The following is a 25,577-nucleotide window of genomic DNA, read 5'->3' on the forward strand; positions in this document are numbered from 1 at the left end:
GAATTGTAGGGCATGATATCCCAGCTTTTTTCTTTGTGTGGGAACTGACATAGGCAGGTTCTAATTTTTAATTTTGCCAAATAAGAGCATTAATGAAATCTACTCATCTCATATTCTGTCATAAGAAGGAAAAAAAAGCCTAAAATTACTGCATGGGAAGATGTTATTAAATGGAATAGATTTAGCTTTGTGATTCTTATTTTCCTCCCTTCACTGAGGCTGGGTCAAAACTGGTCCAGGAATGGGTCCACTGGTTCTAAGTTTTTGGGAACCATGATTCTGTGACCCATGATCATTTAGTGAAGTTTTAGGTCCTCTTTCAGTTTGGCAACTAGCTCCCCCTCTCCCCCTCCTCCTGCCCCTACCACACACGTCTTTGCAACACCTTCCAACAACTACTGGCGGTAACGGCTTGTCCTCTAATGATTTCCTGTGTGGGTATCTTGTCCCTTCCAGCCAAACTGTGATGCTAGTTAAATAGAAGGCACTGAATAGCTAATCATTTGAATTTGTTTCTGTAACATATGCTGGTCTGCTGTTTAGAGGGCTGCAGGCTACTGATGTGTGTGTTGTGTGTCTGTGTGTGTGTGTGTTTGGAAGTCAGCTGGAGTCCTCTATACGCATAGGAACATAAATGAAGGATGCACATTTTTGAAGAATGAAGGGCTTCTCAGGTGGCCCTAGTGGTGAAGAACCCGCCCGCCAGTGCTCGAGATGGAAGAGGAGTGGGTTCAATCCCTGAGTCGGAAATATCCCCTGGGAGGAGGACATGGCAACCCACTCCAGTATTTTGCCTGGAGAATCCCATGGACCGTGCAGCCTGGAGAGTTGCAAAGAGTCAGACACGACTGAAGCGACTTAGCATGAAGCACAAAACAAGCTTTTCCATAAGAAAACAAGCCTGTGGAGTTTTCTCCATCTTCCTCTCTGTTTCCTGCAAAGCTGGAAGGCTGGACTCCCTGTTTTGTGGATGTGGCCCTACATTTGAGCCTCTTCACGCTCTCCTCATTTTTGATGATTTAGTGATTCTGCAGGGTGTAGCCGGTAGCTGAGATTCTCCCACAAAATATCAGAATTGTTTTTCATTTTAATGTCTTTTATTTTTAAAAAAATCATAAAATATTTCTCAGAGTGACAGCTGAGCTTCAATATTTATGACTTTTTGATTGCTCTAGCAGTTTAGAAAAAAAAAATTAAAAATGAGCCCTCAAGTAAAATTTAAGTGGAAAAGATTAAAATTCAGAATTATGGACTTTTAAACATTTGAATAAATACTCTTGGCTGGGAAATTTTATGTGCCAGTCCTAGTTTCTCTACACTTGACAGTCCTTGAAAAAGGACTTAAATTCTTTCTTGAAAATATATGGGCAGTGTTATTTTTGGAAGATAAACTTTTTTGTATCAACACAACTCCTCCTACCCCCAAAGCTGTCCACCTGCCCACCCCCAGCTTCAAGACATCTCCTTTTGGCTAAAAACCAAGCACAAGTGGGGAGCATATGAGTGGGTGAAATGGGTAAAGGACAGAGCATCATTATCTTTGGGATATTTTAAACTGACACCCACACAGCTGACTTATCAGTATGTGCTCAACACTGTTCAGTCGCTTCCATTTTGGGACATTCTCATTGTTTTCCCGAATGAGTTTTCAGGTTCAAATGTATTAAGTCTTATGACTAGATTGGATTCTCTTTCCTTACCCCAAATGCAGCTGTTTAATTGCTTTGTGATTTTGTGATTGGTTTCTCTTCTTCAAATAATATGTTTCTCTAATGATTTAATAGATTATGTTATTCATGCCTGATTAATCTCTTTGGAGGGAAGAATAACCTGACTCTCTCCCTTCAAGGTGTATTTAGTGTAACTTTATCACCATCAATTCAAACTGCCATAAGAGAGGTTATGGATATGCCTGAGAAAATAGACAGCGATGAGACAAATAATCTCAGAAAGGGAATAAGGCAGGATCCTCTCTCCCCAAAAGAGACTCACTATAAATGAGAATTTTATTAAACTTCATTAAAATGTTTACATCTTAATAAGACCCAAGACCTGTGGCATTTTATTGTCTTAGTTTTTTTCTCATTCATTCATTCTTTCAACACATCTTTGTGAGTGACACTGACCCTTGTTCTAGGTGCTAGGAGAATAGTAGCAAATAACTCCAAGAAAAATTCTGGCTTTGTGAATTCTAATGAACTTTCTTTTTTTTTTTTTAAATAAAAAGCTTATTGTGTGAGCTTACTGAAGTTTATATAAAAGACTTGATTATATATTGCAGCCTTATTATTAAAGAAGACAACATGACTCATCTGGGATTAGATTCTTAGGGGGACATAGTGCAGAGGGTGGTGGTAAAACACCCCTTTTCTCGACCTGGGGTCTGAGTGGTAGCGGGTATACCTTGTGGAGCCTGAAAGTGACCAAGGGGTGGAGAGAAAGGACATGGGAAACAGGAAATGTCAGTATTGTTTACAGTAGGCATTGTGACCACCTTCTCCCACACATTCTAAACAGCAGAGGAGAAAATCATCCTTGTGTTTGGTCCAAGAGAAAGGTTTTACTCAAAACAATATCTAAAAAAAATGTTGGACTTGGCCAATTTTGGGATTTTACAGATGAGGCAAAACCTTAGGCAGAGCTGACCTTGTGTGTGTGCATGCTACAGTTCTGAATGAGAAGAAGGCGGAGTTGGGAAATACCTCTCTCATCTCCCCTTTACTCTTTTCTGCCTCTGACTTACTTATCCTTACCCTCAACCCCCATGGTACAGTTTAGCCCTGGGATTAAACCCCTACTTAGAAATGATCCACTTAGCGAAAGCTTCAGTTTCCTCATGTAGGAAATAAAAATAAGAATACTAACTTCAGAAGGTGTAAGTGAAGATTAGTTATAATCATAGTGGTGCTTCATACTCAGTTGGGTCCAATTCTTTGCAACCCCATGGACTGTAGCCCATCAGGCTCCTCTATCCATGGAATTCTCCAGGTAAGAATACTGGAGTGGGTTGCCATTCCCTTCTGTAGGGGATCTTCCTGACCCAGGGATTGAACCCAGGTCTCCCACACTGCAGGCAGATTCTTTACCATCTGAGTCACCATGTATAAATATAAATATGATGTGTGTGAAAATGCTCTGATACAATTAATAACAAGACTTAGCATCATAACTACTATTTCCTTAGGGAATGGGAATAAAACTCTGAGAAACACAGGAAGCTCTACATTAAAAGCCTGCCACATGGAATGGCCATGGGGTGGGTTTGTTTGTTGATCAGATGGTGCTTTTAATTAGATCATGTGTGAGGTTTCACATTCTGCCCACGGAAAGCCTTATCAAACGCGGCTCATTCTGATCCCCAGTTACTCACTCTCGCCAGGCTGGTCCCAGATGGAACTTTATAAGGGACGTACTTTCTGTAGATATGACCGACCCTGGAACACGGAACGTCAAACATTTCTCCTCCACACATCCAGACCTACAGAGGGGAAATTGGAAGTGTCATAAAAGAGAGCAGTACGTTTCATACAAAAGCCCCCAAATTATTAGCAAGAGTTACACAAAATCTTAAAATTTCTTAAAGTCTCTGTATCAGTAATTTCTATTTATTATCAATAGTTAGCCAGGAAAAAAACCCACATTTTCATTTTTTTAAACTTATTTTTTAACTGGTGGAAAATTGCTTTGCAATTTTGCATTGGTTTCTGCCTACAGCAATGCAAGTCAGTCATATATATATATACACACACATGTATGTGTATATATATGTATGTATCACTTTCCTCTTGAGCCTCCTTCCGTCCCCTCATCCCACCCTTCTAGGTCATCACAGAGTGCCAGCCTGCGCTCCCTGTGTTATTTAGCAACTTCCCACTATTTTACACATGATAGTGTGTACATGTCAATGCTACTTTCTCAATTTGTCCCACCCTCACCTTGTCCTACTGTGTCCACAAGTCCATTCTATACTAGGTTCATTAGTACCATTTTTCTAGATTCCATATATATGTGTTAGTTTTTCTCTTTCTGGCTTGTTTCACTCTCTTCAAGAGACACTAGGTTCATCCACTTCACTATAACTGACCCAGATTCATTCTTTTTATGGCTGAGTGATATTCCATTGTGTGTATGTACCACAAACTCTTTATCCATTTACCTGTCAATGGTCATCTAGGTTGCTTCCATGTCCTGGTGATTGTAAATATAGCTGCAGTGAACATTGGGGTACCTGTATCTTTTAGGATTGTGGTTTTCTCAGGGTATATGCCCAGTGGTGGGATTGCTGGGTCGTTTGGTGGTTTTATCCCTAGTTTTTTAAGGAATCTCTGTACTGTTTTCCATAGTGGCTGTATCAGTTTACATTCCTACCAACAGTGCAGGTAGGTTCCTTTTCTCCACATCCTCTCCAGCATTTATTGTTTGTAGATTTTTTGATGATGGCCATGCTGATGGGTGTGAGGTGATAGATACCTCATTGCAGTTTTGATTTGCATTTCTCTAATAATGAGTGATGTTGAGCATCTTTTCATGTGTTTATTGGCCATCTGTATGTCTTCTTTGGAGAAATGTTTGTTTAGGCTCTCTGCTCATGTTTTGATTGGGTTGTTTGATTTTCCGATATTGAGCTGTATGAATTGCTTATATATTTTGGAGATTAACCCTTTGTCAGTTGCTTTGTTTGCAATTATTTTCTTCCATTCTAAGGGTTGTCTTTTCATCTTGTTTATAGATTTCTTTGTTGTGCAAAAGCTTTTAAATTTTATTAGGTTCTATTTATTTATTTTTCTCATTATTTCCATTCATCTAGGAGGTAACCCCACACTTTTAAAAGCTCAGATTCATAAAAGTAAACAACCAAAATATTAGTTCACTAAATCCAATTTCCATAGACATGTTGACATTTTAAAAAGTTCTAGTAGAATTTTATTACAGCTGTTGCACTACTTTGGGGTTTAACGGTTGGATGTCTTATTTATATAGATATTTGTTTTGACAATCTCGTGGAATCATTTGAGGAAATAACATTGGAATTTAAGTGTCAATTAAAAATTCGAAGTGTAAACATGAAATTCCTAAAACTGGTGAATGAATTAAAGAACATAAGTATATCCACACTTTACCTCTAGGTTCTGAAACTTTCAGTAGAGTTTACTTAAAAAATCAGGGTTGTGTTCTAATTTCTCCCAACCCCTGAACTTTTCTTAGGTACAGAAAATAATTGGTTAGCAATGTGAACTCAAGACATAGAAAACTCAGGATATCTGTTAATATGCTGTACTTATATTTAGCAACAAAAATTAATTGGTTGTATTTTACCAAGACTAATCACTTTAACCACTAATTATGGTTTTATATAACAGGCTACTTACTATAAAAGACCTAACTATCAACACATACATGCAGGCTTTGTATATGTTAGATTTTCTAACTGTTTTCATTGCAAGAAAACGATTTAAAAAAGAGTTAGATAATGTAACAGTTTTTTTACATTTATTTTTAATTGGAGGATAGTTATAACATTGTGTTGGTCTCTGCCATATATCAACATGAATCAGCCACATGTACGCACATGTCCTTCCTTCTTGGACCTCCCACCCACCTCCCACCCCATTCCACCCCTCTAGGTTGTCACAGAGCACTGGGTTGACCTCCCAGTGTCACACAGAAAATTCCCACTGGCTCTCTGTTTTATATATGGTAGTGTATAATATGTTTCAATGCTATTCTCTCTATCCGTCTCACCCACTGTGTCTGGGGGACAGGTCTGGGGACAGGTCTTTGTTTTTTCCCTTTTCACATTTAATCTTTTATTGCGCCAGCCTCTTGGGATCTTTCCAGGTGCCTGTACTATATAGTTTAGAAGGTTCACTGATCCTGCCAGCTTTACATGATCTGTGCAGAGTTCTGATGTCTTGATCCAGAACCAAGTTGAAATTGATACCATGGGTAATTCTGAATGCATTTAGAGCAACTGAATATTGTTTTAATAATCCACTTGCCTTCCCCTTGGGGTTCCCTCAGCATTTGTTCACCAGTCTTACTTAGAATGTCATTTCTCTTAGTGAAAGAAGCTGGAACTGTTGACTGAAAAAATACATGCAACCTAAAAGCTGAGTGCTATGTTTTATTCAGTGGGAATTTTTAGGATTTCAAGGCTGGGAGATAGCATCTCCCGAGAAAAGATGAGACAGCCCTGAGAGAACTGCTCTGAAGAAGTGAGGGGAGCAGTCAAGGTTATACAGAAGTTTTGTAACAAAGGACAGGTAGTCTGAACATCAGAAGTATTTTTGTGAGTTAGAGAAAACCAGATGCCCCAAGTTAAGGAATTTAGCACTTTTCTGTGCATGGGAAGATGCAAGAGCCTGGGCTCACTGATGTCATTCCTTTCATGTGCACCTCAGCTGTCTGGGGCCAGTGTCCTGCGTTTTCACACCTGAGTTCCTCAGTGCGCACCGTGGGGAGTGGCTGCAGTCTGATCAGTGCCAGATCATGGATATTCTTTTCCTTCCTGGGTGCTCTTGGGGCTCAGAAACTCTCATTTGGAGGGTTGGCATTGATGATGACTGTGACATGCTTGTTCACTGATAATGGCAGCATATACTTCATTTCTCAGAACCACATGTGAGACATAAGCATTTCTCTTTCCCTCTTCCAATATTTCACTTTAAAAGACATTGTGTATCTGTGTCAAGATTCTCCAGAGAAACAGAACCAACAAGGTATGCATAGAGGGAAACATTTATTTAAAGGAAGTGGCTCATGCAATTGAGGAGGCTTGGGGAATTCATCTGCAAGGTAGACCAGCAAGCTAAAGATGCAGGAAGGGCTGCAATTCAAGTCCCAAGGCAGGAAGTCTGCAGGCAGAATCCCCTCCTGCTTGAGAATGGCCAGTCTTTGTTCTACTGGGGCCTTTCAGTGACTGGATAAGCCCACCCTCACTATGGACAGAAACTGCTTTTCTCAAAATCCACCAATTTAAATGTTAATCTCATTCAAAAAACATCCTCCTGGAAACATCCAGAATAATATCTGGACATGCTCGGGTAGCCTTTGACACAAGAAACTGAGCATTATGCAGCACTACTTACAATAGCTAGAACATGAAAGCATTCTATATATCCATCAACAGAGGAATGGATGAAGAAGTTGTTGTACATATATACAATACAGGAATATTACTCAGCCATAAAATGGAATACATTTGAGTCAGTTCTAATGAGGTGGATGAACCTAGAGCTTATTATACAAAGTGAAGTAAGTCAGAAAGAGGAAATTGAGTATTGTATATTTATGCATATATGGAATCTAGAAAGATGGTACTGATGAATCTGGTTGCAGGGCAGCAATGGAGATGCAGACATAGAGAACAGACTTGTGGATACAGTCAATGACACTTTGTAGACAAATGTGTAACTCTGGATGTACAGTTGATCTAGCTGATATTTTGTGAGTGGATTAACAAGACCTTTGCATCATTGTGCTCTTTTTCATTTAATGCCCACAACTCCATGACCAGCTTTACTATTTCCCCAATTATATAGGTGGAAACATGGCAGTCTAGAAGCTCCCTTGCCCAGAGCCACATAATGGGCCACATTCAGAACAGAGATATGAGTCCTCGTGGTCCAACTTCAAGGTGGTCCAGGGGTAAAGAATCTGGCTGCCAAGCAGGAGATGCAGGTTTGATCCCTGGGTTGGGAAGATTTCCTGGAGTAGGAAATGGCAACCCACTCCAGTATTCTTGCCTAGGAAATGCCATGGACAGAGGATCCTGGTAGGCTACAGTCCATGGGGTGACAAAGAGTTGGACACAACTTAGTGACTAAATAACAACAACAAAAGTACATACTTGAGGCTTTGCTGAGCATGTCGTCTTGCAGCTACAAAACTCTGCTAGGAAGAACATGCATGTATGCTAAGGCATTTCAGTCGTGTCCTACTCTTTGCCACCCCGTGGACTGTAGCCCACCATGCTCCCTGTCCATGGGATTCTCCAGGCAAGAACACTGGAGTGGGTTGCCGTGCTCTCCTCCAGGGGATCTTCTTGACCTAGGGATCAAACTCAAGTCTCTTCTGTCTCCCACATTGGCTGACAGGTTCTTTAGCACTAGTGCCATCTGGGAAGCCCAGCTAAGATGAAACATGACTGTATTTCAATAAAACTTTGATGACAAAGATAGGCAATGGATCATAGTTTGCTGTTCCCAGTTCTGTAAAATACACAGTACTTTCAAACACTGAAATTCAGCGATTCTAAGATAATACATATGGGAGGTTGCACCTTCCCCGGTTGGTTGCCATAATGTCTCCTCTGCTATGTGACTTTGGTACCCGCCACTGAGATGTGGGACTGTGTCCCCTGTCCTTGGATTTGGATGTGCTTGTGAAGTCTCAGACCCATAGAATACAGCCAGCAGAAGTGACCAAGGTCATAAAAGGCAGCAAAGCTTCTGCCTGGCCACTGAGACCTTCGTTTTTGCAGATCTGAGCTGCCAGCTAAGAAATCTGACTCCTTGAGTTGACCCCGCTGTAGAAAATCACACTCAAGTCAACAGCCTGAATTGTTTTCACCAATGGCCAACATCAACCGCTGGGCATGTCAATGAAGATTCCTTTAGGTCAGGGGTTCCCAACTTCTGGGATCTGAGGTGGAGCTGATGTAGTAACAACAGAGATAAAGTTCACAGTAAATGTAATGTGATTGAATCATACCAAACTCCCCTCTCCCCACATCCATGGAAAAACTGCCTTCCATGAAACTAGTTCCTAATATCAAAAAGGTTTCTAAATGACATCAGCCCCTAGCTGTCGAACCACCCCCACCTGCAACCCCGGATATCGTGCAGCAGAAATGAGCTCTTTCCTTTGTACCTTTTCTGAATTCAGGATCCAGAGAATCCATGAATTTGACACAATGCTTGTTTTATGCTGTAGGTTCTGGGTGCTTCATCATGTGGTAATAACTTGACTGTAGCCCACCAGGATCCTCTGTCCATGGGATTCTCCAGACAAGAATACCAGAGTGTGTTGTCACATTCTCCTCCAGGGGCTCTTTCAGACCCAGGGATGGAACCTGCATCTCTTACATTTCCTATATTGGCAGGCTGGTTCTTTACCACTAATGCCACCTGGGAAGCCAGGTGAACTCTAACGTGTGATGAAACTTAATGTGTCACCCACAGGTTTTATCTTATCCCACTGTGGGAGACACAGGGAAGGACTGGGCGCACTGCCAGGCTATAATTCCTGGTCCCTTTGATTCAGAAGGGGCTCTATGCCTGTTTCTTGCTAGTGGAATGTACGAGAAGTGAATGTGTGTCAGCTCTGAGCCCCAGTCAGTGAGCGTGAGCATCCTTTTCCCCCTTCTTTACAGTTCTCTTTGTTCCCAGAGCCTGACTAATTGCAGAAGATCCAGAGGAGGGCTCTAATCCCCTAGAAGGTGGTAGGATCACTAAATGGATGGGGTCTGGGTATCTGGAAACCTGGATGGATCAGAGCACACGACTCCCTTCCCAGCCAGGGTCAAAGTGTTGCAGCAGCCTGACTGAGGCTAAGTTCCTAAGCTTTGGGGAGTATTATAGCAGTTGGTCCACTCTAGTGACCTTATTTCATTTTGTTCTGTTTTTGGTCTCTTCTGACATTTTAAATCAAGTGTAATGGATTTTTAATACAACTGTATCAAAAACTCCATCGAAAAACTGAATCAGATAGCCTGGATGTTCGAGAGATTATTTCCTTTTATTAACTGTGCATTTTAAAGAGAGAAAATTGGAGAGTAATTAGACAACAGATGCAGGGGTGGGAACTGGGAGGGCAGAGAATGCTGGGGAGTCCTGTGTGTGTAATGAAATGTCAGAGGTAGGCAGGTACCAAGGGAAAGAAGCCTGCCTACCACCCACAGCTGGGAGAGAAAGAGTTGTTGGCACAAGTGTTTAGTTTTCATAATAAGGGATCGAAGTGCTTTCAGCACTTGGTGAGGTGGCCAGTCTCTCCTGCAAGACAAAGGGATGGTGATGAAGAAGGGCAAGATGCAGCCAAGCCCTGGGGCAGTGCCTCAACTTCTTTGACCTTAAGCTACTTTTTGGTTGATGTGGTTCTTGTAGACTATTCAGCAGGCAGAAGCAGACTAAATACTTCTTTTTTTTAAAAAATTAACTAATTAATTAAACTTTGGGTCTTCACCACTGCGTGGGCGTTTTCTGTAGTTGCGATGAGCAGGGCTGTTCTCTAGTTATGGTGTGAAGGCTTCCCATTGCCGAGGCTTCTCTTGTTGGGAAGCGCAGGCTCCAGGGTGTGTGGGCTCAGTAGTTGGCGGTTCCCGGGCTTTAGGGCACAGGCTCAATAGTTGTGGCGAATGGGCTTAGTTGCCCTGAGGCATGTGGGACCTCGCTCCCTGATCAGGGATGGAACCCCTGTCTCCTGCGTTGGCAGGCGGGTTCTTAAACACTGAGCCACCACGGAAGTCTCAGAAGCAGACTAAATACTTCTCACGAGAGTCTGCCAGAGTAAGAACGGCCACGATTGGAAGTTAAATAAATCATTGTTGCCTTTCTTTCCAAGGTAGGGCAAAATAACCTCACAGACATGCAAAAAGGAAATTCTAATTCTCTTCGGAGGTCCCCCAATTCAGTTTTTAAAGATCTTTCTCTGGATGTGTAACAAATTACCACCGCCTTAGTGGCTCCCGTCAGCACACATTTTTTTATGATCTCATGGTTCTGTGGGACAGAGGTCATGTAGGCTCTGGGGGGTCCCCTGCTTGGAGTCTCATGAGATTGAAGTCTGGGTTGAGCTGGGCTGAGCACTCCTCTGGAGCCTCCAGGGAAGAATCTGCCTTTGGGCTCACTGAGTTGTTGGCAGAAGCCAGTTCCTGCGGCAGTAGGACGGGGGCCGTTTCCTTGCTGGTGATGCTCAGGGCTGCTCCCAGCCCAACCTCAGTTCCTTGTTCCGTGAACTCTCCATCTCAGCCATGGCCAACCTCCCTCACATAGAACCCTTCTCGGACTGTAAATCTCTCTGACTTGTTCTCCCTGCTGGTGAAAATGCCACGCTTTACAGGGGCTCCTGTGACAAGGCCAGGCCCACCAGGATCATCATCCTAGCTTAGTGTGAACTGATTAGAGATGACATTTGCCAAATCTCCGGTGCTCTGGAATGTAACATACTCGTAGGAGTAACTCAAGGAAGACAGGCACCTCAGTATCCTGCCCACTACCATCTCCAATGAGCGCAATTTTGTCTTCTAGTGATAACTTACTCCTAATTCTTAAAATTCTTCCCCTCAGAAATTTTTCTTTATAGCTAAGTCAAATTCAGAAAATTTTCTGAGTTTTGAAAAATACAAACATGAGTGTTGGAAAGATGTACAGAATCCGATACTTTATTTTTTTCCATGTTGCCACTGTGATCACTTAAAAGCATGAATCTGAGGCTATCGTGCTTCTTTATTTTATTTTATTTTGTTTTTTTATTGAATTTTTAGAATTTTATTTTATTTTATTTTTTCCACTTATTTTTATTAGCTGGAGGCTAATTACTTTACAATATTGTAGTGTTTTTGCCATACATTGACATGAATCAGCCATGGATTTACATGTGTTCCCCATCCCAATCCCCGCTCCCGCCAACCCATGAGTGGTTTTCTATTGCTGCCAGGGTAGTGTTACAACTCCTGCATAAAAATTCCAGAGGTTCTATTATCTGGTTTTTGCTTCATTGCCCTTGATGACTCTCTCCTGTTCCCCTCTCCCTCCCCTACCTGGCCTGTTTTTCATCCCCTGGAAAGCACCACGTTCCCCTCCTCAGGGCTTGCTGCCGTGCCTTGCTCTCTCTAAAGAAACTCTCCCCTCCCTGTTTCCTATCTCCTGACTTGCGCTGTTGTTTAGTCGCTAAGTTGTGTCCAGCTCTTTGCGACCCGATGGACTGCAGCCCACCAGGTTCCTGCGTCCATGGGATTTCCCAGGCAAGGATCCTGGGGTGAGTTTGCCACTTCCTTCTCCAGGGAATCTTCCTGACCCAGGGATCAAACCCACATCTCCTCATCTCCTGCATTGGCAGGTGGATTTGTTACCACTGAGCCTCCTGAGAAGCTCCTGAATATGAATTTAGCTGCGTAAGTCTTCTATTGAGCATATACCCAGGGAACTGTCTTTCACGTGGAGACAGTGCTCATGACAACTGGAAGCAAGTGACTTATTTGTGTGCATGTAATTGTTTGCTTAGTCTTTAGATGATAGCTACTTGCTGAGTAGGATCATCTCCTATTCAATTATACTTATGCTCCTACTTACATAGGGACCCTCAGACTTTCCCCATTTAGTCCTGCCTCTTACTACCTCAGGGCCAACTCGCTTTCATTGTAAATACACCAACTCAATTGTCCCTGCTCTTAGAGTTCTTTTGTTTTTATACCACGGATATCACCATGGGCTTATTAATTTTTTTCACTCTTCCTGTAGCAATGCCTGTTTCAGTAGGGGGATCCATATCCTGACATGCTAGAGAGGAGTGTTTGGGTGATATTGTGGGAACACAGTCATCAGGGAACACAATTGTTCTGGCGTTTCTCAAACCCTGTATTTGTTCTGAAAGATGTGGTTTACATTTTTAAAAGACATGTACTGGTAGTATGATTTGCTGATATTCCTTTAAAAATTAGGCATTGTCATACTTCAGTACCTAATTCTCAGAGAGAAGTTTTAGATTTACAAATAACATGTCTTCTTGTTGATAACATAAATATTTTAAAGCAGTGTTATTTTATCCATGAATGAGCACAGTGTGTTGTTTTCATCATGTAGTTCGAATTGACTGAATAATTGAATGCTTGCCTTATTTTTTAATCACTTTTCAGTATCAGCGGCAAATTGGAATTTAGACACGAAGAATGTTAAATTGAATGGAATTGCACAATTACAGTGATCACACAGAATATGAAATTAGTTTCAGTAAGAGACTGATAGTCAGGAGGATAACAAGGGAGCATTATCAGGTATACGATGAAGCGTGATATACTATAATGAAATGGTGATCTAAATGTTCAAAAAAAATTTATTAGCACATTCAGTTCCGAAGCCTGCTCTCTCCCTAGTCTTACCTCCCCTCTTCCCACCCGCTCTGCACATCCCCCTCCACCCCCACCTGCTACTCTCATAGTTCTGGCCTCTTTTCTGTTCCTTCAAAATGCCAGACACCCTCCCACCTTAGGGTGTTTGTCCTGGCTAGTCCCTCCAACTGGAATTCTCTTCCAGAACTCCCCATGGCTAACTCCTCATCTCTTTCAAATCTTCCCTCCAAGTCCTCTGGTCCCAAACACTGTCTCACCCTACACTGTTTATTTAATGAGAGCCCTCAATACCCCACTCTAGTTCTGCTCTGCAGCACTTAACACCTTCTAACTCAGCATATATCTCCGTTCTTCACTGTTGTTGTTCAGTCACCAAGTCATGTCCACCTCTTTGCGACCCCATGGACTGCAGCACACCAGGCTCCCCTTCCTTCACTATCTCCTGGAATTTGCTCAGATTCATGTCCATTGAGTTGGTGAGGCCATCCAACCATCTCATCCTCTGTCTTTCCCTTCTCCTCCTGCCCTCAATCTTTCCCAGCATTCAGGATCTTTTCCAGTGAGTTGGCTCTTTGCCTCAGGTAGCCAAAGAATCACAGCCTCAGCTTCAGCATCAGTCCTTCCAATGAATATTCAGGGTTAATTTCCTTTAGGATTGACTGATTTGATCTCCTTGCTGTCCAAGGAACTTTCAAGAGTCTTCCCCAGTACCACAGTTCAAAACATCAGTTCTTCAGTGCTCAGCCTTCTATATGGTCCAGCTCTCATCCATATATAACTACTGGGAAAACCATAGCTTTGACTATTATATGGACCTTGTCGACAAAGTGATGTTGCTGCTTTTTAATATGCTGTCTAGGTTTGATTTTTCTGCCTCTCTTCCTAACAATAGCAAGAATCTTTGTGTCTTTTATTGAGTGATGTATCTTAAGTACTTAGGACACTGCCTGACACAATGTTGATGCTCTGTAAGTATTTGTTGAATGAATGCATGAAGTACTGGCTTATTGATATAAAGTAAGCTTAATTCCAAACAATTGAGTTATTTAATGATAATCCACCATTTAGCTGCCATTAAAAATATAAGCTGTGGTCTCTAGTATCCTTAAATATAAGTTTCAAGGTAATCGAGAAAGAGGCATGCACCCCAGTGTTCACTGCAGCACTGTTTATGATAGCGAAGGTGTGGAAACAGCCTAAATATCCCTCGACAGATGAATAGATAAAGAAGATGTGTACAGACGTACAATTGAATATTTGTTTTTGTTGTTGATATTCAGTTGCCAAGTCATGTTGGACTCTTCATGAACCCATGGACTGCAGCACACCAGGCTTCCCTATCCCTCACTATCTCCTGGAGTTTACCCAAGTTCGTGTCCATTGAATCTGTGATACCATCCAACCATCTCATCCTCTGTCATCCTCTTCTTTTGCCCTCAATCTTTCCCAGCATCAGGGTCTTTTCCAATGAGTCAGCTCTTCACATGAGGTGGCCAAAGTATTGGAGTTCCAGCTTCAGCATCAGTCCTTCCAAAGAGTATTCAGAGTTTATTTCCTTTAGGATTGACTGGTTTGATTTCCTTGCTTTTGAAGGGATGCTCAAGAGTCTTCACCAGCACCACAGTTCGAAAGCATCAATTCTTCTGCACTCTGTCCAGCTCTCACATCCAGACATGACTACTGGAGAGATCATAGCCTTGACTATATGGACCTTTGTTGGCCAAGTGATGTCTTTGCTTTTTAATACACTGTCTAGGTTTGTTATAGCTTTCATCGCAAGAAGCAATCATCTTCTAATATCATGGTTGCAGTCACCATCTGCAGTGATTTTAGAGCCCAAGAAGAGGAAATCTATCATGCTTACACTTTAATTCCTTCCAGTTTAGGCTGTTTAGTTCCTCTTGGCTTTCTGCCATTAGTGTGGTATCATCTGCATATCTGAGCTTGTTATTTCTCCTGGCAATCTCATCCAGCCTGGCGTTTCGCATGATGTGCTCTGCGTGTAAGTTAAATAAACAGGGTGACAATAACAGCCTTGTTGTACTCCTTTCTCAATTTTCAACCGGTCAGTTTTCTATATAGGGTTCTAACTGTTGCTTTTTGACCTGTATACAGGTTTCTCAGAAGACAAGTAAGATGGTCTGGTATTCCCAACTCTTTAAGGGTTTTCCACAGAGTGTTATGATCCACACAGTCAAAGGCTTTAGAGTAGACAATGAAACAGAGGTAGATATTTTTCTAGAATTCCCTTGCTTTCTCTATGATCCAGTGAATGTTGGCAATTTGATCTCTGGTTCCTCTGTCTTTCCTAAACCCAGCTTGAACATCTGTAAGTTCTCGGTTCATGTACTGCTGAAGTCTGGCTTGGAGGATTTTGAGCATAACTTTCCTAGCATGGGAGATGAGTGCAATTGTCCGATGGTTTGAATATTGCTTAGTACTGTCCTTTTTGGGAACTGGGATGAGGATTGACCATTTCCAGTCCTGTGGCCACTGCTGTGTTTCCCAAATTTGCTAACATACTGAATGCAACACTTCAATAGCATCATCTTTTAGGATTTTATGTATCTCTGCTTGAATTCCATCACCTTCACTAGCTTTATTGGCTTCCTTGCTGCTGCTGCTAAGTCACTTCAGTCGTGTCTGACTCTGTGCGACCCCATAGACAGCAGCCCACCAGGCTCCCCCGTCCCTGGGATTCTCCAGGCAAGAACAGTGGAGTGGGTTGCCATTTCCTTCTCCAGTGCATGAAAGTGAAAAGTGAAAGTGAAGTTGCTCAGTCGTGTCCGACTCTTAGTGACCTCATGGCTTCCTTAGGCCCCCTTAACTTCACACTCCAGAATGTCTGGCTCTGGGTGAGTGACTATACCATCATGGCTCTCTGGGTTGTTAAGATCCTTTTTGTACAGTTCTTCTGTGTATTCTTTTCACCTTTTTTTGATCTCTTCTGCTTCTATTAGATCTTTTCCATTTCTGTCCTTTATTGTGCCCATCTTTGGATGAAATATTCCTTTGATATTTCTGGTTTTCTTGAAGATACCTCTAGTCTTACCTATTCTGTTGTTTTCCTCTACTCTGCACTGTTCACTGAATATAGCTGAATCATAAAAAATAATGAACTAATGCAATTTGCATCAACATGGGTGGACCTAGAGACTATCATGCTAAATGAAGTATATCAGACAGAGAAAGACAACTGTCGTATGATATCACTCATATGTGGAATCTAGTTTTAAAAAAATGATAGAAATGAACTTATTTACAAAACTGAAACAGGCTTTCAGATATTGAAAACAAATTTCCCATTACCAAATGGGAAATGTGGGGAAGAGGGATAAATCAGAAACTTAGGATGAACATGTACACACCACTATATATAAAACAGATAATCAAGAAGGACCTACTATATATAGCACAAGGAGCTCTACTCAATATTCTGTGATAATCTATAAGAGAAAAGAATCTAAAAAGGAATGAGTATATGTATATCTATAACTGAATCACTTTGTTGTACACCTGAAACTAACACAACATTGTTTTTTTTTAATTTTTCCCAATTATTTTTATTAGTTGGAGGCTAATTACTTTACAATATTGTAGTGGTTTTGCCATACCTTGACATGAATCAGCCATGGATTTACATGTGTTCCCCATCCTGATCCCCCCTCCCACCTCCCTCCCCATCCCATCCCTCTGGGTCTTCCCAGTGCACCAGCCCTGAGCACTTGTCTCATGCATCCAACCTGGACTGGCGATCTGTTTCACACTTGATAATATACATGTTTCGATGCTGTTCTCTCATATCATCCCACCTTGCCTTCTCCCATAGAGTCCAAAATTCTGTTCTGTACATCTGTGTCTCTTTTTCTGTCTTGCATATAGGGTTATCATTACATCTTTTCTGAATTTCATATATATGTGTTAGCATACTGTTGGGTTTTTTCTTTCTGGCTTTACTTCACTCTGTATAATGGGCTCCAGTTTCATCCATCTCATTAGAACTGATTCAAATGAATTCTTTTTAATGGCGAGTAATATTCCATGGTGTATATGTACCACAGCTTCCTTATCCATTCGTCTGCTGATGGGCATCTAGGTTGCTTCCATGTCCTGGCTATTATAAACAGTGCTGCGATGAACATTGGGGTGCACGTGTCTCTTTCAGATCTGGTTTCCTCAGTGTGTATGCCCAGAAGTGGGATTGCTGGGTCATATGGCAGTTCTATTTCCAGTTTTTTAAGAAATCTCCACATTGTTCTCCATAGTGGTTGTACTAGTTTGCATTCCCACCAACAGTGTAAAGAGGGTTCCCTTTTCTCCACACCCTCTCCAGCATTTATTGCTTGTAGACTTTTGGATAGCAGCCATCCTGACTGGCGTGTAATGGTACCTCACTGAGGTTTTGATTTGCGTTTCTCTGATAATGAGTGATGTTGAGCATCTTTTCATATGTTTGTTAGCCATCTGTATGTGTTCTTTGGAGAAATGTCTGTCTAGATCTTTGGCCCATTTTTTGATTGGGTCATTTATTTTTCTGGAATTGAGCTTCAGGAGTTGCTTGTATATTTTTGAGATTAATCCTTTGTCTGTTTCTTCATTTGCTATTATTTTCTCCCAATCTGAAGGCTGTCTTTTCACCTTGCTTATAGTTTCCTTTGTTGTGCAAAAGCTTTTAAGTTTAATTAGGTCCCCTTTGTTTATTTTTGCTTTTATTTCCAATATTCTGGGAGGTGGGTCATAGAGGATCCTGCTGAGATTTATGTCAGATAGTGTTTTGCCTATGTTCTCCTCTAGGAGTTTTATAGTTTCTGGTCTTACATTTAGATCTTCAATCCATTTTGAGTTTATTTTTGTGTACGGTGTTAGAAAGTGTTCTAGTTTCATTCTTTTCCAAGTGGTTGACCAGTTTTCCCAGCACCACTTGTTAAACAGGTTGTCTTTTTTCCATTGTATATCCTTGCCTCCTTTGTCAAAGATAAGGTGTCCACAGGTTCGTGGATTTCTCTCTGGGCTTTCTATTCTGTTCCATTGGTCTATCTTTCTGCCTTTGTGCCAGTACCATGCTGTCTTGATGACTGTGGTTAACACAACAGTTAATCAACTATACTCCCAGGTGGCACTAGTGGGAATGACCCTGCTTGTCTGTGTGGGAGACATAAGAGATGTGGGTTGGATCCCTGGCTTGGGGAGATCCCTGCAGGAGGGCATGGAAACCCACTCCAGTATTCTTGCCTGGAGGATCCCATGGACAGAGGAGCCTGGTGGGCTACAGTCCATAGTGTTGCAAAGAGTCAGACATGACTGAAGTGACTTAGCACACACGCAAGTACTCCAATAAAATTAAAATTAAAAAAGGTAATAAGCTATCTTGAGCTTATTTTCATTTGTAGCTAGTTTATTAAGATGTGAAGAAATGGTTGACATTAAAACTATAGCACGTTTTAAATAAATAATAAGTATCAGGGTCTGGAAAATAGTTTTCTAGTTGTGTGGTGTGACTTGGATGGGTTAAGTTTGAAAAACTTCTTAAGATTAGCTAATCAACTGCTTTATCATCCATCTGGAAATTAGGGTTGTTAACTTAAAAAACTTTATTTTTAGTGTGTAGATATTGAAAAGGGCATGTCTGTTATTAAACTACTTTTTCAGGCTGGATGTTATAAAAGCTGTACTTTTTGACCTGCCTTGATCTAAAAAGGGCAACAGTGGAAAGGTACGTGTACACAATTGCTTTGCTTTATTCTTAGAAACCTGGACTTTGAGGTTGTCCTTTGAGATTGAGAGAAAAAAAGGACAGTTTATTTTGACCTTGGCCTGACTTGCTTTTTCTGTTTGTTGACCGGAATGTAATAAAAGCAGAAACTGAGTAATGTATCTGCAGTCTTTACTGAGGATACGGTGGTTTCTAGTCTCAAGAGGTGAGCTCTTGTTTTTGGGCCATCTGCTTAAGATTTTTCAAAGTAAGAAATGCTCTGCTGTGTCAGTATACAAAAAAAAAATCATGCCCTATTATCTGCATTTAATGAGCTTCAAGAGGTCTGGATGGGGTGGTAGGGTTTCAGAGGGTATGTTGTTCAGAAGATCACTGTTTGTAAGACGTGACGTTGTGTTCTCTGTAACAGTACACTCTTAAAAACAGTGATTGAGGTGGAACATAAAAATGGATATATCATTTTTTTGGTTTATTTGAAACATTAATTCTTGGGGAAGAAAGAATGGACTGGAATGCAAGAGTGCTTCTTTAGGTAAAAATATTGGGTTGGCCAAGAAGTTCATTTCCATAAAATATGGAAAAACTCAAATGAAGTTTTTGGTCAACTCAACACTATGGTTTAAAGACACAATCCCTGATTTCCCTTAACTCATTATTCTATAACTTAGTAGGTGCAGTAGAAGCAAAGTGTTTGCTTTTTACAATTGTTTATATATGCCTCTAGATTTTAAGTCTATTGCTTTAATTTTCTGGCTTTACCATCTGCTAAAAATAAATAAAAGTTCCTTTAAAGCTCTTTAAGATTGGCTTTCTGTAGTGGAACAACTTCTTTTCTTTAGAGAAATACCCAAATATTCCAGTACAGTACTATTAGCCAATTGTGTTAGTTGTATACCTAGACCAATCTTGTTGGATTTACAAACAAATTGGACTTACATGCAAAAAGGTAAAATGGTTATCTGAGAAGGCCTTACAAATAGCTGAGAAAAGAAGAGAAGCTAAAGGCAAAGGAGAAAAGGAAAGATATATCCATTTGAATGCAGAGTTCCAAAAAATAGCAAGGAGAGAAAAGAAAGCCTTTGTCAGTGATCAATGCAAAGAAATAGAGAAAACAATAGAATGGGAAGTACTAGAGATCTGTTCAAGAAAATTAGAGATACCAAGGGAACATTTCATGCAAAGATGGGCACAATAAAGGACAGAAGTGGTATGGACCTAACAAAAGCAGAAGATATTAAGAGGTGACAAGAATACACAGAACTATACAAAAAAGATCTTCATGACCCAGATAACCATGATGGTGTGATCACTCACCTAGGTCAGATATCCTGGAATGCAAAATCAAATAGGCCTTAGGAAGCATCACTACAAACAAAGCTAGCGGAGGTGATGGAATTCCAGTTGAGCTATTTCAAATCCTAAAAGATGATGCTGTGAAAGTACTGCATTCAATATGCCAGCAAATTTGGAAAACTCAGCAGTGGCACAGGACAGGGAAAGATCAGTTTTCATTCCAATCCCAAAGAAAGGCAATGCCAAAGAATGTTCAAACTACTGCACAATTGCACTCATCTCACACGCTAGTAAAGTAATGCTCAAACTTCTCCAAGCCAGGCTTCAACAGTACATGAACCATGGCCTTTCAGATGTTCAAGATGGATTTAGAAAAGGCAGAGGAGCCAGAAATCAAATTGCCAACATCTGTTGGATCATCAAAAAAAACAAGAGAGTTCCAGAAAAAACATCTGCTTTATTGACTATGCCAAAGCCTTTGTGTGGATCACCACAAACTGTGGAAAATTCTGAAAGAGATGGGAATACTAGACCACATTACCTGCCTCCTGAGGAATCTGGACATGGAACAACAGACTGGTTCTGAATCAGAAAAGGAGTACATCAAGGCTGTATATTGTCACCCTGCTTATTTAACTTATATGCAGAGTACATCATGAGAAATGTTGGACTGGAAGAAGCCCAGCTGGAATCAAGATTGCCGGGAAAAATATCAATAACCTCAGATATGCAGATGATAGCACCCTTATGGCAGAAAGCGAAGAAGAACTAAAGAGCCTCTTGATGAAAGTGAAAGAGGAGAGTGAAAATGTTGGCTTAAAACTCAACATTTAGAAAACTAAGATCATGGCATCTGGTCCCATCACTTCATGACAAGTAGATGGGGAAACAATGGAAACAGTAAGAAACTTTATTTTTTGGCGGCTCCAAATTACTGCAGATGGTGATTTCAGTCGTGAAATTAAGACACTTGCTGCTTGCAAGAAAAGCTTTGACCAACCCAGACAGCATGCTAAAAAGCAGAGACATTACTTTGCCAACAAAGGTCCGTCTAGTCAAGGCTTTGGTTTTTCCAGTGGTCATGTATGGATGTGAGAGTTGGACTATAAAGAAAGCTGAGCATTGAAGAATTAATGCTTTTGAACTGTGATGTTGGAGAAGGCTCTTGAGAGTCCTTCGGACATCAAGGAGATCCAACCAGTCCATCCTAAAGGAATTGAGTCCTGAATATCCATTGGAAGGCCTGATGCTAAAGCTGAAACTCCAATAATTTGGCCACCTTATACAAAGAACTGACTGACTGGAAAAGACCCTGATGCTGGGAAAGATTGAAGATGGGGGAAGAAGGGGACGACAGAGGATGAGATGGTTGGATGGCATCACTGACTCGATGGACATGAGTTTGAGTAAGCTCTGGGAGTTGGTGATGGACAGGGAAGCCTGGCATGCTGCAGTCCATAGGGTTGCAAACAGTTGGACAGGACTGAGCAACTGAACTGAACTGAATGCACTCTTGGAATGGTACTCAATCATATGTAAAGGACTTATTGTATTGTCATTAGGATTTGGGCTTGGGAAGTGTATGGAGAGGTTTTTTTTTTTTTTTTTTAAATTTTCTATACTTATATCTCTTGAACTTTTGTAGGGAAGTGAACTAATACATTAAAGCAATTAGATTTATTTTGTTTTTCTAGTTAAGGATAATGGCAACTGAAAAAAAAATACAAAAATTCTTAAAAATCTCAATATTAGAAGAAGACTTCAGTAGGAAGTGAAATTGACCTGAACCCAGATACTGACGTCTTTGTAAATTGGTATATCTTGCTCTCTTTATAGCTGTCTATAAACACTAAAATAAAATTAAACAGGGAATTAGGAAAGTGCCATAAGACATAAAAGATGTAACAGTGGAAGGAATTTAGATTTGCCGCTAGGCTTCTAGCCAATGGACATAAAATTTAACTTGAAAATGCTCTGTTTCACCTGAGGTACCTTTTGTTGGGTAAATGAAATGAATCTCAGACTGGCTTGTGAGACATTTAGCAGCTGTTTCTGTTTATCTTTGAGTTTCTGAATGAGTTTAGAGTCATTTTAATATTTTCTTTAGAAGATCAATTCTGGGCATGTTGAATTAGAATGGTTATTTTTATGTCCCGTAGGCTCAATATCATAGGGGAAGAAACCCCATAGGAACATCTTCAGATATTTTCTTGTGTATGCGAGGTTACATGGTGTGCCATAAAATGGCTTCTGTCACATTTTAGATGCAAAACGCAACTACACTTGGAGGTATTCGCAGACTCAGAAGTAAGGAGAGGTTTTTTGATATAGCCGTCTCATAAAAGCAAGGAGAAGGTGTATAAAATATTTTAGAATCATCCTTGGCATAAACAGGATTTCTAAAGAGTACATTTTATAAGACAGAATTTATTTCTAACAAAACCATTTGTACAAAGCATCATCATGAGAGTTTATATAGAGATAGCTTAAGGGAAAAACAGATGAGATTGAGTCATACCCTTCTAGGGTGTCAGGTAAACTATTTCAGGAGTATAAATTAAACACTCTGGGAGGTTTTTGACTTTTGGACAACTGTGCGGAAAGTGAGAAATGTTTATTAATTAAAGCTGTAGTTTCTCTGCCACTGTGCTGGAGGCCTGACTTGGGAACGAGAGTGTGAAAATGAATGATTGTGGGGGCCGAGGGACCAGCTTGGGGTCAGGGACCTGGGGAACCACCCTCTCCCTTTGGGACGCTGGAGTGTCACAGTTTTGTAGTTTCTTCTGTGAATCTGTGGGTCCTGTGACTCGGAGCATTTGCTGCACATGGGGCCACGGCGATGGCTGCATCAGAGACACTCAGGGTTGGAGGAGTGAGAACGAGGCCAGGAAGCACCGCACCCACACCCCACCACCCACCTTGGGTTTGTTGGTTTTGTTGTTTAGTTGCTCAGCTGTGTTTTACTCTTAGTGACCCCATGGCCTGTAGTCCGCCAGGCTCCTCTGTGCATGGGATTCTCCAGGCAAGCATACAGGGGTGGGTTCCCATTCCTTTCTCCAGGGGATTTTCTGGACCCAGGGATCAAACCCACATCTCCTGCATTGCAGGCAGGTTCTTCACCACTGAGCCACCTGGGAAGCCCTCTGCCTTGGGTACCGATGCAAATATTGGGTCGGCCAAAAAGTTTGTTCAGGTTTCTGTCCCATCCGTAGCAAACATTTTGGCCAACCCAATATTTTAAAACCATTATCCCAAGTACAACCATTTTTCTCTGGAGCTCCTGCTTTGTAATATTGGCCAATTGAACTCTTTTTACCACTTACCAACATTAGAAATTTTCCTGTTTATTCACTTATTTATTTATGCTCTGTCTCTCCTCAGACTAAATTTTTTGAGACAGAGAACTTGTCACTTCTCTTGACAATTACATTCTCAGTGTCTGGCATACAATAGGCTCTCAGTAAATATTTCCTGGATATGTGAATACATCTGTGAAAACATACATCTGTCTGCATATGGAGCTAATATTGTCATTTTAGAAGTGCATACATTATACTATGAGACATGTTATATATATCAATTATTAAACATAAATAACAAAATTTATCTCCCCTCCATATTTATTTTTACACATATGTGTATACCTTGCCCCTTTTCACTTAATAGTAATATGTAATATTATTACTATATATAGTATTATATATATAATATATAATATAATAATATGTAATATAATAGTTCATAATATAATATAATAATGTAATAACAACATATAATATCCAGTGATAATTAGTAAAAATACAACTGTTGCATTCTTTTCAAAAGCTATTCCATAGTTCATAGTATAGGTAAATAATGATTAATTAGTACACTAGGATGTGTGTTCAGTCACTCAGTCTTGTCCGACTCTTCGACCCCATGGACTGTAGCCCACCAAGCTCCTCTGTATGTGGGATTTCCCAGGCAAGAATACTGGAGTGGGTTGCCATTTCCTTCTCCAGAGGATCTTCTTGACCCAGGGATCAATATTGCGTCTCTTGGGTCTCCTTCATTGGCAGGTAAAGTCTTTACTGTTTGAGTCATTGGGGAAGCCCTAGGATGGATATTTGTATTTTTTTCATTTTTCATCAGTAAAAACAATATTTCTTGAGATAAATATCCATGTGCATGTGTCATTTCACACTCAGGATTCATCTTTAATTTTTTCGAGATAAGTAGTTGTGTCACACTATTTATTGAGGAGTCTGCTGTCTTCCTTTTGATTTGAAATGTTTACTTCATCTTATGCTATATTCCCATATTATCTGGATCTATTCAAATTCTGTGCCATAGATATCTCTGTCTAATTTCTATATTTGATTATCTATGTTAGCCCCCATTACCTTTCCCCCCAGAATTTTTTTATTCTGTTTGTTTTCCATTATGAATTAAAAGCATAACTAGTTCCCTGTTTAACACCCCCACCATCGTCCAAAATTCAAGTTACCATTTTTACTGGGATGGCATTAAAATATGAGTATGCTTAAGGAGGGGATCTCCCTGATAACTCAGTAAGGGAATCCTGCCTGCAATGCGGGAGACCTGCGTTCAATCCCTTGGTTGGGAAGATGTCCTGGAGAAGGGCATGGCAACAACCCAGTATTGTTGCCTGGGAAATCCCATGGACAGAGGAGACTGGTGGGCTACAGTCCATGGGGTTGCAAAGAGTTGGACACCACTGAGTGACTAAGCACACAGCACACCTATATTTAGGGAGAACAGTCTTCACTATGAATTTTCATTTACTCAAGGCTTTTTGTATATCCCTCAGTAAAATTATAACATTTCTTCCTAGAGATATAGACATTTAAGTTTATTCCTGGTTGGTTTTTCCCTACTGTTGTAAATAGTGATTTCCCTTAGGTGGTTGTTTGCATATATAAAGCTATTATTTTCTGTATATTTACACAGACACACACAGACATGTTTTACCCAAGCAACTTACTGAATTTCTTATTATTCATAGTAGTTTTTCAGTTGGTTCAACTTGAATTGTTCAGGTAGGTATATGGTAATACCATTTGCAATTAGTGAAAAATTTCTCTCCTCCTTTCCGGCTATTATATCTCTTATATTATCTCTTGTCTAACTGAATTGACTGCTACCTTCAGAATAATCTTTTTAAAAATGATTTATCTATTTGGCAGCTCTGGGTCTTAGTTGCGGCATGTGGGATCTTTTAATTGTGGCATGTGGTATCTAGTTCCCTGACCAGGAATTGAACCCAGTCCCTCTGCATTGGGAGCACAGAGTCTTAGCCACTGGTCCATCAGGGAAGTCCTCATAATAATCTTAAATAACGTGAAATCAGCTAATGGGGAAATTCCTAGAACTGTACTTATTTTGGTATGTTAGCCTTTGAACAGTTACTCTGTTGTGTGATCTTTATTATTTTTAATGCTAGTATTTATATGTGTCTGCACTTTTCTGGTTTGTCTGTGTGTGTGTGTGTGATCTTGGTCAGGT

The 25,577-nt window shown here is 40.6% G+C and overlaps 1 protein-coding gene across 1 annotated transcript in view; it reads right to left on the bottom strand.

Annotated features, from left to right (window-relative positions):
• Window positions 1-25,577, bottom strand: part of GALNTL6 (polypeptide N-acetylgalactosaminyltransferase like 6) — a 909,229-nt gene that overhangs the window by 98,395 nt on the left and 785,257 nt on the right. Inside the window, exon 7 of the mRNA XM_043487121.1 lies at window positions 3,371-3,478. Within this exon, the coding sequence (XP_043343056.1) occupies window positions 3,371-3,478 (108 nt within the window). The remainder of the gene's footprint in view (window positions 1-3,370; window positions 3,479-25,577) is intronic.

This window comes from Cervus canadensis, chromosome 14 (assembly GCF_019320065.1).
Source record: "Cervus canadensis isolate Bull #8, Minnesota chromosome 14, ASM1932006v1, whole genome shotgun sequence".
NCBI classification, from domain to species: Eukaryota; Metazoa; Chordata; class Mammalia; order Artiodactyla; family Cervidae; genus Cervus; species Cervus canadensis.